The 18201-nt window shown below is 40.0% G+C and overlaps 1 protein-coding gene across 8 annotated transcripts in view; it reads left to right on the top strand.

The window, feature by feature from the left end:
• The window catches only part of PARP4 (poly(ADP-ribose) polymerase family member 4), a 138498-nt gene that overhangs the window by 89108 nt on the left and 31189 nt on the right, over positions 1-18201 (top strand). For all 8 annotated transcript variants that reach the window (XM_059684146.1, XM_059684145.1, XM_059684150.1 and 5 more), the window contains 7 exons: positions 398-585; positions 2888-2987; positions 4837-5007; positions 5505-5585; positions 6279-6359; positions 7586-7681; positions 8726-8848. In XM_059684146.1, the coding sequence (XP_059540129.1) occupies positions 398-585; positions 2888-2987; positions 4837-5007; positions 5505-5585; positions 6279-6359; positions 7586-7681; positions 8726-8848 (840 nt within the window). The remainder of the gene's footprint in view (positions 1-397; positions 586-2887; positions 2988-4836; positions 5008-5504; positions 5586-6278; positions 6360-7585; positions 7682-8725; positions 8849-18201) is intronic.

The following is an 18201-nucleotide window of genomic DNA, read 5'->3' as shown; positions in this document are numbered from 1 at the left end:
TCACTCATAGCCCCACCACCCAGGTACAACCAGCATTAACAGTTTTGCAGTGTTTTCTTCTGTCCCTTTTTTTCTTTGTTTTAAGTGGAGCAAGCTCAGAATAACCAGTCACCACTTAAGTCTAGGATGACAGGCCCAGGGGTGTTTGATGTAATAGTTCTTTGAAAACCATTAAAAAAGCAGATAATTGCCAATTAATAATATTGTAGTTACTGTGTGACATGAAATAAACTCAAAAGATGTAAATGTAGTTGTTCTACAAATGTGTAATTAGGGAAAAATACCTTTTCACTGACGATACTTCTAAACTCTCATTGAAAGACTTGTTCTGTAAATGACTAGAGTAAATAGTGAATATCCCCCAAAAGGGGTAAATAATTTTTCTCATTTCTTGCAGTCTGCCTCACCTACCATGGGAAACACTGACTTCTGGAAAACACTCCGATATTTAAGTTTACTGCCCCCTTCTCGAGGGGTACGGAACATCCTCCTCATTTCTGATGGTCACCTCCAGGAGGCGGGCCTGACTCTGCGGCTTGTGAAGAGGCATGTGCAGCACACCCGGCTGTTCTCCTGCGGTGTCGGGTGAGTGGGAGGTTGTCACCGTGAAGGCCACAGTGGGAGGCAGCCTGTGAACAGGCATCTTGTTGGCCCGCACAAGGTTCTTGGCAGGTGTGACGTTGACATTTGTGTATAGAGGTGTTTAGGGTACAGCTGTGGAGCTCTGGGCTGTGAGCCAGACTGCCTAGGTCTCACCCCCCCGAAGCTGGCCACTTATCAGCTGTGACCTTGTGCAACTTGTTTAATCTCTATACAATGAAGGTGTTGATGCAAACACTACTTTTTTTTTTCTTTATTGATTAAGGTAAATGAACTCACGTATAGAAAGCACTCAGACTACACTGGCTCATCGCAAGTCCCAAATCAATGTTAGTGTTATTTTGCATTAAAATCCAAATTTCCAACATATTGAGAAGTCCATGGTAGTTTCTGATGGGGGGCTGAGGGAGTCTGCTGCCTCAGAGGCCCCATCTAGCTGCCCTGCTCTTCATGACACCTTTCTGTGAGGTTTTGCATTGTAAAACCCTGAGATGTACAGAGAATCTTTCTCTGGGGAGGCTAAACCTGATTGTTGGAATTAACCCCCTCCCAATTACAGTTAGCTTTCCTGGTTGAACTGAGGTATATGGTGTAAATATAAGGAAAACACCAAACTAAAGGAGCTGGACTGGTGTTTGCACGGAACATGCCTGTCCTGCACCTCCCTGTGGTCTCCCCCTATTGTCACCATCCTGGCAAGTGGTCACCAGGTCTATCCTTTCCCAAACTGTGCTGTCCTAGGCCCCTGGGCTTCTGCAGTGATCTGGGGTCCTCAATGTCCCTGGATGGCCCTTCTTGCCTGCACAGAGGGCTCTTCTCTCTGCCCCTCCTCAGTCCCAGCTCCTAGTCCTGTTCTCTGTCATCTGAGGCCTAACAGGGCATCACATTCCAACTAGGAAATGTGTGCAACCCATAACGAACTCCTCTAGGAATTCTTCCTGACAGGACTTTACCTGAATAACTTGCACCTGTGGACACTGGGTGGCCAGCCATGAGCCCGTCACAGGGAGGGGTCTTCTTCCTGCCTGAGTCAGCACTCTATTTCATCTTCCTGGTCCCAGCAATACCTGCCTGCTCCCCGCACTGTGTGTTGGGCCCCCTGTGCTGTGATCGGGTTCAGACACCGCAGTGCAGAAAGCACTGTGTCTTTGCTGAGGGTCTGTCATGGGACAGACCCAGCTCAGCTCAGGCTGCAGTACTGTGTGTGGGATACAGACAGACAGACAGCAATCCAGAACCTCAAGGGTAGATGGGGTCCTAAGTGCCAGGAATCAAAGAAAGGGGTTTTGAGGGGATGACGGTGCTGGTTGACATGACCCAAACTGAGGGAGCTGGAATTGTTATTGACTTTCTATCCAGTTTTTAGGATCTTTCTAAATGTTTCTGCCTCGTTTTATACATACTCACTTGTGTTCAAAAATTCCAGCAAGATGCTGTGAGTTCTCCAGGAGTAGAGACCCTCCTGCCCGCCATTGTAACAAGTTGTCCTCAGAGTCCACACACAGGAAAGGTTCCAAGTAGCCTCATTAACTGATGGAATTTATAAAGGACAGATAAACTCCAGCTGAAGGAGTTTTCTAATCAGTGTTGTAATCACCACCAGTTAATTTTGAGGGTTGAAAACAAATCCGATCTTTATCATAGGCTAAAAAATGTTTCAGAGATAACTTTCTTAAGCTCTTTTTCTGAAAAGTTATTGATCATTTCTTTAATATTTCAAGAGGAAACTATTTAAAGTCATTCTTCATAGGTGTAGAATTATTTTCGAGAGAAATTTAATAGGACATTGTCATGTAAATGTCAGATTATCTTTGCTAGAATGAGAGTCACTTCTTTATAGCTTTTGCTATCTAGATGTGGATCAGATTTCAAGATTAGACTTTTTTAATACTTTTGCCAGTTCTTGGCCTTTGGAACCAATTCAGGTAGCTTTGACACCCCTTGAAAGGAGGTTGATCTTTGTCCGTATTCTGGTACCTTTTGGGGGGTTTTCAAAATCATTTGCTCCCTCCCTTTGGTAAATCAAAGTTAAGAATTTCTGCTTTTATTCTGTTGTGAGAGAGAAATAAGCCCTCTCATGTGTGAGAGCTTAAGTTTCCCAAATCTTGTGATACTTCATACTGTCTGCCATCTATTTTATCTCCTGAACCTTAGCTAAAGAAGAGTAAATTCTTCTGCATGTAATGTCTTCTTTTGAGTTTTGAACTGTGTCAACCTTTTTAACTACATGGACTTCTAAAATGTTTCTACAATTTCTTTTAAAATAATACCTGTGAAATGTGATCAGTTCCACAGCAAATCGTCATATCTTAAGGACTCTGTCCCAGTGTGGTGCTGGACTGTTTGAATATTTTAACTCAAAATCAAAACATAGTTGGAAAAAACAGGTACGTTTCTCAAACATCTTATTTCTAGTCTTATGTTTACTTGTGGAAATGTTATCTTTGTACAGATCTATTGACAGTAAACTCTGTGTTTTCATTAATGGAAATGGGAGCTAGAAAGAGGCAAAGACATCAAGGTGTGCATCCCACCTTTGGTGACCACTGATCTTCCACGTGGCAGGAGCACAGTGGGAGCAAAATTGGGTTATTCCCCTAGCTAATAGTTTGATTTCTGCTCTATAAAGTGTCATGGATTAATTTTTAAAAGTGAAGTATTAAACATGTTTTAATAAAGTTAAAATTTTTTCAAACTGTAAGAGAATGTTTATTTAGAAAGTCACAGAGGTAGAAGTGAGTGGCAGGAGAACTGGGCTCAGGAAACAAGCCACAGAGGCAAAAGAAGGGCCCACGGAGCTTAGGAGAAAGAGTCAAGGAAACTTGCCTTTAGGGGAGAAGTGGAACAGAGGGGAGAGGTGTGGGCATGCTCCCGGCAGGGAGAGCACCTAAAATTAATTTTTATTGTGGTAAAAGATACATAAAATTTACCATTTTAACCATACTTAAGTGTACAGCTCTGTGATGTTAAGTATATTCACAATGTTATGCAACCATCACCACTATCGATCTCCAGAACTTTTTCATCTTCCCAAACAGAACTCTGTCCCCATAAAACAACTGCTGCCCAGTCGGTGTGGCTCAGTGGTTGTGCATCGATCCATGAACCAAGAGGTCACCAGTTGGCTTCCCGTTCAGGGCACATGCCTGGGTTGTGGGCTCAATCCCCAACAGTGGGTGTGCAGGAGGCAACCGATCGATGTTTCTATCTCTCCATCCCTCTTCCTTCCTCTCTCTCTCAAATCAATAAAAATATTAAAAAACAAACAAACAAAAAACAATAAATTCTGATTCTTCCTCCCCCAGCCCCTGACAACTACCCTTGTACTATCTGTCTCTACAAAGTTGACTATTTTAGATACTTCATATATTTGAAATCATACTGTATTTGGCCTTTCATGCCTAGCTTATTTCATTGGGCATAATGTCCTCAATATTCATCCATGTTCTAGGATGTGTCAAAATTTTCTTCCTTTTTAATGCCTGAATAACATTCATTGCCTATATCTACCACATTCTGTTTATCCATTTGTTTGTCAGTAAACATTTGGATTATTTTCACCTTTGGCTATTGTGAACCATGCTGCTATGAGTATTGGTATACAAGTATGGTTTGAGACCTTGATTTCAATTTTTTAGGTATATACCCAGAAGTGGAATTGCTGAATCATATGGTAATTTTATATTTCGTTTTTTAAGGAATTGCCACACCATTTGCACACAGTGGCTACACCATTTTACATCCTCAGCAATGTACCAGGGTTCCAATTTTTCTATATTCTGGTCAATCCTTTTTTTCCATTTTTTGTTTTTATAATAGCCATGCTAATGGGTGTGCAGTTGTATCTCACTGGGGTTTTGACATGTATTTCCCTATGACTCATGATGTTGAATATCTTTTCATGTGCTTATTAGCCATTCATGTCTCTTCTTTGGAGGATTGTCTGCTCAAGTCTTTGTAGGATTAATTTTTATAACTGGAATCTACTCCATGCCAGAGCTGTATATTAGAAATTAACTAATGCAATAATTTTAGGATGTTATGTAGATTTAAATTATGTGTTAGTGCTGTTATTAAAAATTCTACTTAAAATCTTTTTGGAAAGTATCCTCTAGCAGGAAGGAGGAAGGAAAAAAGAGCTATAGGTCTCAAAGGATAGAATGTAAAGTTTAAGTGTTCAGTAACTATTTTCTGGATACAGCATTGAAAGAGAAATAATTCTTCTTTTACAAATAGATAGAAGACCAAATGACTCGGTCACGATCCCCGAGCTGCCACTCGATCTCCGTGAAGTGGCAGCAGCTCAGTCCAGATGCACCTGAGCCCCTGCAGGGCCCGGCCCAGGTGCAAGCCTTGTTCCACAATGACCGGCTCCTGGTCTATAGCTTTATTCCTCATTGTACTCAGGTAAAGAGGCACACAATTTGTTTTACTGTGGGAAGAGCAATGTATTTTGCTAGTAATTTTTCTGTTTTTACCCCTCTCTTTCTTCCCTAAATCATAATATGCTGACAAATTTTCTCTTTCCAGGAATAAAACAGGTGGTTAACCAGGGCCCTGGAGAGCCTTTTAATTTCCCTTGAAAAGAGAGGAAATCACTGACCAAAATACTGTGCAGTAGAGCCCTAGCCAGTTTTCTCAGTGGTTAGAGCGTCAGCCTGCAGACTGAAGGGTCTTGGGTTGATTTTGGTCAAGGGCATGTACCTGGGTTGCAGGCTCAATCCTTGGCCCTGTTCGGGGCACGTGTGGGAGGCAACCAATCCACATGTCTCTCACATCCATGTTTCTCTCTCTCTCCCTCCCTTCCAATCTCTCTAAAAATCAATGGAAAAAATATCCCTGGTGAGGATTAATAAAACAAAACTCCACAAAAGCTAATAAGGAATTTTCTTTTTCTGTTTCAGGCAACTCTATGTGCATTAATTCAAGAGAAAGAATTTTCTGCAATGGTATCAACCACTGAACTACAGAAGACAACTGGAACTGTAAGATTCCAAACTTAAACTGTAGACCCAGTGCTTGAAAGCTAATAATAATTTTACATTTTCATATAGAATGCTCAGTGTGTTTCCTTTGTTGTTGCTGTTTTTCTATGTTGACATTTCAGTACAAAGAGGACACTTCCTGTCAGTTTCTAATGTAGCAGTTCTTCATCTGGGGTTCTTGATTTTAGATGTGTCCATATGGACATGAATAACTACAATTAAATTTAGTATTTTATGCATGAAAATTTTTTAGGGAGCTTCTCATAGATGTCCATGACTCAATAAAAGTGAAGTACCACTGGACTACCTATGTTATTTTAAAATAGTAAATAACAGTAGTAGCCTAAATAAACATATTTATTGAGGCTATGTTTGTTTTTTCTACTTTTGGATTAAAAGCAAATGAGCCATGGCCAGGTGCTCATTGGTTGGTTGGTTGGTTGGAGTGTTAGTCCGTACATCAAAAAGGTTGTGTGTGGTTCAATTGTGGGTCAGGGCACATACCTTGGTTTTGGGTTCTATTCCTGGTTGGGATATGTACGGGAGGAAACCAACCGATGTTTCTCTCTTACATCGATGCCACTCTCCCTCTTTCTTTCTCTTTCTCCCAAGTTGGTGAACATATCCTTGAGTGAGGATTTAAAAAATATATATATGACATTTGAATTCTTTTTTCCTTTGCTGCTTAAACAGATGATTCACAAGCTGACAGCACGAGCTCTGATCAGAGATTATGAAGATGGCATTCTCCACGAAAATGAAACGAATCATGAGGTTTGCTCTTTTCATAGCAAAAACCATTATGTTTTGTTCATGGCTGGCTCTTTAGAAATTGACTGATCCATGGACGTGGAGAGTGAGGCTAGCTGGATGGAGGTGCATACAGTATTGAGGGCAAGTATTGTCAGGTCTCAGGTGCAGGGTGCTCTGTAACTTCCTGAGAACTCTGTGGTAATTGTACCCATCAGAGAAGCCAGAGGAGGGCTTCAAGGGCGTCTATCACCGGAACTCTCGAGTGTGATGGTCGTATTCCCCTCTTCCTGATGAAAAGCCAGGTGCAGGATAGGTGGGCGACCTGCCTAAGGACACACAGCAAAGACAAAGCCACCTTGCTCCCTCCTGGCTGAGCTGATGAGGCCCCTGGTTGGGGATCCCTCTCAGCCAGCCTACCATCATGACCCTGCCGGTCCCTCTAAGCCAGTGGTTCTCAACCTTCTGGCCCTTTAAATACAGTTTCTCATGTTGTGACCCAACCATAAAATTATTTTCGTTGCTACTTCATAACTGTAAATGTTGTTACTGTTATGAATCATAATGTAAATATCTGATATGCAGGATGGTCTTAGGCGACCCCTGTGAAAGGGTCATTAGACCGCCAAAGGGGTCGCGACCCACAGATTGAGAACCACTGCTCTAAGCTCTGATCTTAAATGAGGTTAGGAGCATTAGGGCTCAGTGCCATCCCCAAAAGAAAGTACCAGTATGCCACACACGGCCCAGATTCCCTTGCAAGCAATTACAGCTTGTGATAAGTGGCCTGTGCCTTCATTGCTCTCCTTTATTGCCCTTCCATTAGCAGCCTTGAGTTTTGTTTTGCTTACATCCCTCTTATCTCTGGGGTGACTGACCAGCTCTGCCACAGACAGTCCTGAGCAAGTCACTCCACCAGTCCACGCTGGAGAGTCTCATCTGGAAAACGGGAGACACAGACAGTCTATAAAAGATTTCAGAAGCTCAGCACACTCCAGAGTGAGAGTTCTTTGTAATCTACAAAGGGCTCTATAAATAGAATTATTCCTTCTATGACTCGGCTGCTCAGTGGAGTAGAGAACATTGTCACCAACTTGAGATATTTAGATAGGGTATTGACTCAATATTTAGTTTGAAATTCTAGTTAGGGGATGATTTGCTTTTTATAGAAAAAGTCTTTTAGATTAATTAATATTCATTTAATGAAAAATAAAACGGGACATGTTTGCATTTACTTTATTCTATCCTAGATGAAGAAGCAAATCTTAAAATCTCTAATTATTCAACTCAGTAAAGAAAACTCTCTCATAACAGAGTTTACAAGCTTTGTGGCAATTGAGAAAAGGGTATGTATTGTTAATTCATGGTTATTTCCTTTGTGTTTACATATTAACAAAATTACTCTTAGTCTGTCACTGACAATATCCATGTCCTGGGCCTGTGACAAACAGGGAGAAGAGGGGTCGAGGGTCATCAAGCCAGGACCTCAGTGTGAGGGCACATGGTGACCTCTCTAAACGAGATACATATTATTTTTAACTAGAGGTCCGATGCACGAAATTTGTGCAAGGGGCTCGGCTCTGACAGCACGGCAGCTTGCCTTGGCCCTCACAGCCCTGGCTTCGTCCAGAAGGATGTCCAGAGGGTCGTTCGGCTGTCCGGTCTAATTAGCATGTTACACTGTTATTATTATAGATTATATAATTATTAATTAGTTACACATGTACTTTTAAGATTTACTACAATTTTGTTACTTTTTTGGCATTTCTCGTCTTTTATTAATCCAAGACCTTCAAAAAATAGAAAAGGCCTAGGCTTCCCCTACCCTCTCTCTGAAAAGCCCTTTCTCCTCCATAAATATAAGGCACTTAGTGCAGCACCTGAGCCTAGGAAGGGTTTAGTAAGAGGAAAGCCACTCACCCTGGCCGGTTTGGCTCAGTGGATAGAGCATCGACCTGTGGACTGAATAGTCCCAGGTTCAATTCTGGTCAAGGGCACATAACCTCGGTTACGGTCTCAATCCCCAACGACCAATCGATGTGTTTCTCTCACATCGATGTTTCTCTCTCTGTGTCTCTCCCCTTCCCTTCCACTCTCTCTAAAAAAATAAAAAATAACAACCAATGGAAAAATATCCTTGGGCAAGAATTATAAATAAATAAATAAATAAATAAATAAATAAATAAATAAATAAATAAAAGAGGAAAGCCATTCAACTAAAAACGTCTGTCTTCTCTGCCTCTTTCTCTCTCACTTGTGGCCCAGGACACAGGATCCAATCTGACAACCACACATATTCCAAACCAAACATTCACAGGACTTTAGGATGTATAATAATCATTTCATTTGATAATAGCTGTTTTGTTTTATCTAATTGTGATTCAATATAGGATGGTAATGAGTCACCTTTTCCTAATACCCCAAATATTTTGGAACTTATTGCCAAAGAAGATGTAGATTTTCTGCCGTACATGAGTTGGCAGGAAGAGCACCCAAACGCCAGCATATCACAGGTAAATATTAATTACCACATAGATTGGTATTATGTTTTCATATTTTTATGGTAGTGAGGGGAGCCCTTTGCTAAAATAGTAATTTTATTACTTGTATGTGGAGAATATATATATACAAACATTTGTACATTTATAAAAATGCTGTTAATAACTGAGGTAGTCACCATCCTATAAAGTAAAAGGGTAATATGCAAATAGACCAAACAGCAGAACAACTGAACAACCAATCAAAGCATAATATGCTAATGATATGCTAAGCCTGCTCAACTGCTCACTATGATGTGCACTGACCGCCAGGGGGCAGACAGTCAACTGGTCAACCAGTCGCTATGACATGCACTGACCACCAAGGGGAAGACAGTCGACCAGTTGATCAGTCGCTATGATGTGCACTGACCACCAGGAGGCAGATGCTCTGACTGATAGGTTAGCTTGCTGCTGGGGTCTGGCCAATTGGGACTGAGTGAGATGGGCCGGACATGTCCTGGAGCCCTCCTGTGGTCCCTCCCCAGCCCGATCATGCACCGGTGGGGTCCTTCAGCTTGGCTTGTGCCCTCTCACAATCTGGGACCCCTCAGGGGATGTCAGAGAGCTGGTTTCAGCCCAATCCCATAGGCCCCACCCCTTGGGAGGGCGCCAGACACAGGGCTCATGGCTTGCGAGTGCTGCTGCTGCAGTGTGAGCCTTTCCTGATCAGGACTGATTGGGCACGAGCCCATAGCAGGCACAGTGGGACTGGGATGAGCGGGAGCAGCAGGTAGGAGCTGCAGGCAGCGTTGGACTTCAGGTTTCGGCCCAATCCCTTCAGGCCACCCAGAGGGACCCCACCCATGCATGAATTTGTGCACCGGGCCTCTAGTATATAAATAAAGCTATAAAGTACAAAAAAGGGAACAAGTATGGTTCTGCTTCATTCACAGACAAATAAACTGTCACACAGAAATAAACTGTTCACCACCAATGTGTCTTAAAGTTTGTAGTGCTTTATACTGTGGCTTTTACAGCCAGAGATATAATAGAAATTGACAAATGTGACTTAACTAAAAATTGAAAGGCATATTCAAAAGCAAAGGAACAAGACAGTGTTTTCAGGTATCCAGGTTAGAGAAATAAAATTGACAAAAATCCTAAGACAGTGATAAACTGAGAAAAAACATTTTCACCAAAGACAGATTGATTTCCTTAATATATAAAGAACTATGAGTTAAGAACAAGATCAGTCATTCCAGGGAAAAACAGGCAAAGGGTTTGATCATGAATAAGAACATAATGTGGTTCTTAAACATAAGAGAAGATGCTCAGCCTTATTGTGGCTAAGAGAAATGCAAATTAAAACTGTAATGAGATCTAGTCTTTTATCCGTTGGGTTGACAAGATAAAAAAAGGAGATTATTGAAAGTAGAAAATCTGCCACACAGGGTTGTTATGCAGGGTGCAGGAATTAATGCACATAGGCCAGTAGAGCAGGCCTGTCTCTTGGTTGGTATTCAGTAAATGTGAGCTGTCGTCATCATTAGAAAGGGTGTTAAAAACAGACACCCACCCACAAGCTGAGAGCACAGGAGATCAGTACAACCTCTGTGCAGTGTAGTACAATGTCTACACAGCCCTTAAAAAGAGTGAGGTGTTGCCCGGCTGGTGTGGCTCAGTGGTTGAGCTTCGACCTGTGAACTAGGAGGTCACAGTTGAATTCCTGGACAGGGAACATGCCTGGGTTGCGGGCTCCATCCAGCCCTAGTACAGGGTGTGCAGGAGGCAGCTGATCGACGATTCTCTTTCAAAATTGATGTTTCTATCTCTCGCTCCCTCCCTTCCTCTCTCTGAAATCAATAAAAACATATTTTAAAAAATTAAACCAATACACATTAAAAAAGTGAGGTGTCCTCATGTGCTGTTATGGGAAAATTCCCTAAGATACATTAAGTAGGAAAAGCAAGGTGGAAAACAGTATGAATAACATGTTACTCCATATGGAAAAACAAAAATTAAAGAATGGACATTTTTTTGCTTATTTGTTCATGTCCTTATTTTAAATTTTTTGAACATTTACCCCCTCTGGGGAGAAACACTGGGAGCTGGTGACGGAACTCATTTCTAGAGCAGATCACGGGGTGACCAGGAAGTTTTGCAGGGACTTGATTGCTGTAATGCACCCTTTTGGATATTTTGAATCTTATACCATGGGCATGGATTGCCAACTCAAAAGATAAATAAATTTAAAAACAGCACACAAATTGTTGGGAGAGTGTAGTAAGGAAGGAGGTGTGTTTATGCTGATCACAATGGTAAGTTGAGCCAGACACAGCCTCACCCATAGGCACCGTATGTGTTGACAGCATCAGCATGAGGCTGCAATGGTCATTCTGGAACTTCCATATTCCATTTCAGGGAATGTAGCTCAGGGATTGTCAAAGAACAGGAAAGGGACCATGCTGAGGGACTCGGATCCTGTATTCTCTTTGTTACTCCCACAAGGAGCCATTTGAGTGCCATGTTTTGCAAAAATCATGATGCACAACTCATAATCAACTGAATTTTTTGAATAAGACAGCCTATTGTCAAAATGGGACATTGAAAGTGTATATTTATTTTAAATATGGGTCAAACACACAAAAACAGTCTGGAGAGATATATGCCAAATGGACATTGGATATGAGAGTATCTGTGATGTTTATTTCCTTCTTTGTGTCTACCTGTTTTCTCATAGTGCATGTTATTTCTAAAATTTTTTAATTTATTTTCGAAATTGGTTCTAACTTTATTTGGGTTTTACTATAGTGTGATAATGAATTATTCCATACTAATTTTGCAAATGTTTTGGATTTTTTAAGACAATGAAAAAATTTTTCAACTACAATTGACATATAATATTATGTGTACAAATACTGATTAGTCATTTATATAATTTACAAAGTGATCACCCCATAAGTCCAGTACCCATTTGACACCATACATAGTTATTACAATATTATTGACAGTATTCTCTATGCTAAATGTTTTGGATATTAATACTTCCAGATCCAAACCTTTAGGATGAAAATTTATGTCACAAATTAAATTGATGACTTGATAGTTTATTTTAGCTACAATAATTTTTTCTGAATGAACCATCAAATTTAGCAAAAATATTCAAGCCTTTGTGACTGTCCCTCATGGTTTATTTTACTTACCAAAATGTGACACGAAAAGAATTCCATTTGGAATGATTTCAAGTTAGATCAATAACAGGCAGTCAGAGAACAGGCCCTGGAATATTCCTGGCAAAGTAAAAGATAGAGGTTTTATAAAAATAACTTCTGATCTAAGTTTTAAAGTAAGTTTTTTTTTAAAAAAATTCTTCATTTAAAAGTATTACATATCTCTCCATTTTCCCCCATTGACCTCTCCCCAGCTACCCCTACCCCCCATCACATGCCCTCACCCCCCCTAGTGTCTGTGTCCATTGGTTATGCTTATATGCATGCATACAAGTCCTTTGGTTGATCTCTTACCCACTACCCTCCCCTGCCTTCCCTCTGAAGTTTGATGGTCTGTCCCATGCTTCTCTATCTCTGGATCTATTTTTGTTCATCAGTTCATGTTGTTCATTATATTCCACAACTGAGTGAGATCACATGATATCACATAAAGTAAGTTATTTTTAAAATTTAATACTTCAACTGTTGTTAGCAACAAATAGAGTATTACAAATAAAATTAGAGCCCTTCCAGTCCTATATTTCAGCATTCTCTCTCTTGAGGGCCTTCCTTGTCCCTTGTAGATGAAGGTGATTAAACATAATTAAAGATTGGGAACTTGAAGGGAGAGAGGAGCAAAGTGAATAATTTTGGTCAATTGAGAATCATGCTGGAAAGTATGACCTTATTTTTGTTAATTTAGTAAAATTGTTTCTCTCATAATCACATGGTTCAAATCCAAACTGTATAGAAAGGGAGAAAGTGAATCCTTCTAAACGCCCTCATTCTCCCAGTTCCCCTCCCCAGAGTACCCATGGTTACTGGATCCTTGCGAAATCTCTCCAGGATAGCACATACATATATGAGCTAAATGTGAATTTTCCCACATGTGTGTACTATATACAGTGTATATACTGTGCACATTGCTCTATACCTTGGAAATATATTGAAGAACAACTTCCTTATTTTTATAGCTGAATAGCATTATATCATATGGATGTGCTAGAATTTATTTAGCCAAGTCCTTTGTCAATGGACTTTAAGTTTATTTCATGCCTGTAACAAACTGTGCTACAGGAATAACCTTTATGTGTGTTATTTCCCATGTGTTGTAGTGTATTTGTAGGAGATATTTCTAAAAGCAGACTTCAAAGGCAGAGAATATGTGCATTTTAAATTTTAAATAGTGAGGAAAACTCTGCAACTGACCATGAAGGAGTAACAGGATGCAGTTAGGAAGTGGATGTATTCTCCCACCTTAAACAACATATATATATTTGGACAAAATATATGAACTGGTGGCTTTTGGATAGAGCAGAACAGTGATCCCTTAGAGAAGAAAACAAATGAATTGAGTCCTATATTGTTAGCTCACTACCTGGAAAGAGTCCCCAGCCAGTAGCCCAAGGATGTTAGATCCCAAAACAGCCTGATAGTGCCTCTGAGTGAGGGGACAGAGTAAGTGGGGATCAGGGAGACCAAAGTGGCTAAGGTTAAGAGGTAAATTACTGGCATAGAATGGGCTCCAGGGACCTGTGGAGGGTTCCTTTCTAGTCCTTGGCTGAGGCCTGATTAGAGTATGTGGGAAGTAAAAATCGAGGCTAGAGAAAGAACCATAAGAAAGGAGAAGCTGGTAGAGCAATCATTATGAAGCTCACACAGGGTCAGAAATGGCTTGCATTCCCACAGCCTATGTGGAAAGATTTCCATACAGAGCTCCCGGAAGGCTATTGACCTAGTCAAAGTGCTTTACCAAAGGATCTAGACCAGGGGTGGGCAAACTTTTTGACTCGAGGGCCACAATGGGTTCTTAAACTGGACCGGAGGGCCGGAACAAAAGCATGGATGGAGTGTTTGTGTGAACTAATATAAATTCAAAGTAAATATCATTACATAAAAGGGTACGGTCTTTTTTTTTTTTAGTTTTATTCATTTCAAATGGGCCGGATCCGGCCCGCGGGCCGTAGTTTGCCCACGGCTGATCTAGACTAAAGCTATTCTCATCCCACCTTTAGACTCAAAAGAATAAAATTATTTCCAAATAACTGAACTATGTACCATAACCAAGCCTAAAACAATGTAAAGGGATTTTAAAACTTTTTCAGTACCTCAACAGTGTGAAATTCACATGTCTATTGTCCATTTAAAAATTACCACGCAGTCAGAGAAGTGAAAAGATGACCTATAATGAGGAGCAAAATCCTATATAATAGCCCTAACTGGTTTTGCTCAATGGATAGAGCGTCGGCCTGTGGACTCAAGGGTCCCAGGTTCAATTCCAGTCAAGGGCATGTACCTTGGTTACAGACACATACCCAGTAGGGAGTGTGCAGGAGGCAGCTGATCTATGTTTCTCTCTCATCGATATTTCTAACTCTCTATCCCTCTCCCTTCCTCTCTGTAAGAAATCAATAAAATATATTTTTTAAAGATCTATATAATAAAGAGGTAATATGCAAATTGACCGTCACACCCTCACACAAGATTGCCGCACCCATGTGGTCACAAGATGGCCACCACAAGATAGCCGACAGGGGAGAGCAGTTGTGGGCGACCAGGCCAGCAGGGGAGGGCAGTTGGGGGGTACTGGGCCTGCAGGGGAGCAGTTAGGCATTGATCAGGCTGGCAGGGGAGTGGTTAGGGGTGATCAGGCTGGCAGGGGAGTGATTAGGGGTGATCAGGCTGGCAGGGAAGTGGTTAGAGGTGATCCAGCTGGCAGGGGAGTGGTTAGGGGTGATCAGGCTGGCAGGCAGAAGCAGTTAGGGCAATCAGGCAGGCAGGCAGGCGAGCGGTTGGGAGCCAGCAGTCCCGGATTGTGAGAGGGATGTCCGACCTCTGGGCCTAAACCAGCAGTTGAACATTCCCCCAGGGGTCCCAGATTGGAGAGGGTTCAGGCTGGGCTGTGGGACACCACCCCCCAGTGCACAAATTTTGTGCACTGGGCCTCTAGTCAATCAATAAAAACAAAACCAGAAATTAAGGTATAATAAAGGTAGTAAACAAAGATATTAAATTAGCTATTATAAACATATTATTTTTAAATTTTCAATTAATTTTTAAATTTATTGGGGTGACATTGGTTAATAAGATGAGATAGGTTTCAAGTGTACACTTCTATTATACAAGATGTGTACATTCACTATGTGCCCACCACCCAAAGTCAAATAATCTTCTGTCACCATATATTAGGGCTGCTTCACTCCCAATCCCTTCACTCCTTTCTCTCTGACAATCATCACACTGCTATTTGTTTCCACAAGTATCAGTTTTGTATCCCACATGTGAGTAAAATCATATGGTTCTTAGTTTTTTCTGACTGACTAATGTCACTGAGCATAATATTCTCAAGGTCCATCCATGTTGTTGCAAATGGCAGTATTTCATTCTCTCTTATGGCTAAGTAATATATGTACCACATCTTCTTTACCCAGTCCTTTATTGAAGGACACTTTGGTTGTCTCCATGTCTTGGCACCATGAATAATGCTGCAATGAACATAAAGGTGCATATATCTTTGCGAATACATGTTTTCAAGTTTTTTCGGTGTATACCCAGGAGAGAGATTGCTGGGTCATATTGTAATTTTGTTCTTAATTTTTTTGAGGAACTGCCACACTGTTTTCCATAGTGGCTGTACCAGTCTACATTCCCACCAGCAGTCTACATTCTGTACCACCTCTCCAACACTTGCTATTACTTTTCTTGTTGATAATAGCCATTCTAATAGGTATGAGGTGGTATCTCGTTGTAGTTTTGATTTGCATTTCCCTAATTGCTAGTGAGGTTGAACATCTTTTCATATGTCTGTTGGCCATCTGCATGTCTTCTTGGGAGAGGTGTCCATTCAGGTTCTCTGCCCATCTTTTAATTGGATTCTTTAATGTTGAATTTTATGAGTTCTTTACATATTCTGGATATTAAACCTTTATCGGAGCTTTTGTTTGCAAATACCATCTTCCATTCTGTCAGCTGCCTCTTTGTTTTGTTGTCGGTTTCTTTTGCTGTGCAGAAGCTTTTTAGTTTCATATAGTACCATTCATTTACCTTTACTTTCCTTGCTTTGGGGTCAAGTTCATAAAATGTTCTTTACGACCATGGTCCATAAGTTTAGTACCTATGTTTTTTTTCTATGTAATTTATTGTTTCAGATATTATATTTAGGCCTTTGATAGATTTTGAATTAATTTTTTTATATGGGGACAAACTGTAATCTAGTTTCATTATTTTGCATGTGGCTTTCCCAGCACCATTTATTAAAGAGGCTTTCTTTACTCCATTATATGTTTCTGTCTCCTTTGTCGAAAATTACCTGCTCATATACATGTGATTTTATATCTGGGCTCTCAATTCTGTTTCATTGATCTGTGTGTCTGTTTTTCTGCCAATATCATGCTGTTTTTAATTATCATAGCTCTGCAGTATAATTTGAAGTCAGGTAGTGTGATACCTCTGGCTTCGTTGCTTTGGCTATTCATGGTCTTTTGTGTTCCATACAAATCTGATGAGTTTTTGTTCTATTCCTTTAAAGAATGACACTGGGATTTTGATGGGGATTGCATTAAATCTGTATCTTGCTTTGGGTAATATGGCCATTTCAACTATGTTGATTCTTTCAATCCATGAACACAGAATATCTTTCCATTTTATTGTGTCTTTTTATCTCTTTTAATAATGCTTTGTCGTTTTTGGTATATAGGTCTTTCACATCCTTTGTTTATTCCTGGATATTTTATTCTTTTGGTTGCAATTGCAAAAGGTATTGTTTTTTTTTATTTCTTTTTCTGATGTTTTGTTGTCAGTATTCATGAAGGCATTGGATTTTTGTACATTGATTTTGTATCCTGCAACTTTACTGTATTTGTCTATTTCTAATAGTTTTTTGGTGGAGTCTTTTGGATATTCTATATACAGAATCATGTCATCTGCAAAAAGTGACACTTTTACTTCTTCCTTCCTGATTTGGATGCATTTTATTTCTTTCTCTTGCTTATTACTCTGCCTAGGACTTCCAGAACTATGTTGACTAAGAGTGGTGAGAGTGAGTACCCTTGTCTTGTTCCTGATTTTAGAGTATAATATTGGCTGAGGGTTTGTAATACATGGCCTTTATTATGTTGAAGTACTTTCCTTTATTCCTATTTTATTGAGTGTTTTAATAATAAGTGAATGTTGTATTTATCAAATGTTTTTTTCTCCATCTATTGATAAGATCAGAGGAATTTTATCTGTTGTTTTGTTAATGTGGTGTATTACATTGATTGATTTGTGTATGCTGAACCATCCTTATGACCCTAGAATGAATGCCACTTGGTCGTGAAGTATCATTTTTTTTAAATGTATTGTTGAATTTGATTTGGTAGTATTTTCTTTAGGATTTTTGCATATGTATTCATCAGAAACATTGGTCTGTAGTTTGTGTGTGTGTGTGTGTGTGTGTGTGTGTGTGTGTGTGTGTGTGTGTGTTATCTTTGCCAGGTTTTGAATCATTCCTTTCAGATTCCAAAGCAGCGGTTCTCAACCTGTGGGTCGCGACCCCTTTGAGGGTCGAACGACCCTTTCACAGGGGTCGCCTAAGACCATCGGAAAACACATATATAATTGCATATTGTTTTTGTGATTAATCACTATGCTTTAATTATGTTCAATTTGTAACAATGAAATTGGGGGTCACCACAACATGAAGAACTGTATTAAAGGGTCGAGGCATTAGGAAGGTTGAGAACCACTGTTCCAAAGGAAGCTTTTCAAACATTAAAAAAAAAAAAACCAGTTAGCTATTTTTGTAATCGAACCAAATCCTTTCAGTGCACAGGACGAAGCCCAACCAATTGAGCCACAAAAGCCAGGCAAAATGGATAGCTATTTACTAGTAAATGTGCTGTGGTTTTATGTAGAGCAAACAGTTTATATGTAAATTTTAAAATTCACTTTTGGTGGTTTTGTCTTGTATCGTTTTTGTTTTTTGTCATGCTTAGAAATACCTTTCCTGTTCAGAGATTATGCTTTTTTTAAAAATTTCCCCTTAATTATATCTTTAAGTCATTTTATGGTTTCATGTTTGAATTTTTCACCCAATTGAAATCTATTCTGGTATAAGATAGGAAGTCTACAACCAACATTATTCTTTTTCAGGTAGCTGCCAACTTTTTCTAACACTATCTATTGCATAATTCTTCT

Source organism: Myotis daubentonii, chromosome 2 (assembly GCF_963259705.1).
Source record: "Myotis daubentonii chromosome 2, mMyoDau2.1, whole genome shotgun sequence".
NCBI classification, from domain to species: domain Eukaryota; kingdom Metazoa; phylum Chordata; class Mammalia; order Chiroptera; family Vespertilionidae; genus Myotis; species Myotis daubentonii.
This window is presented reverse-complemented; position numbering and strand designations above follow the sequence as displayed.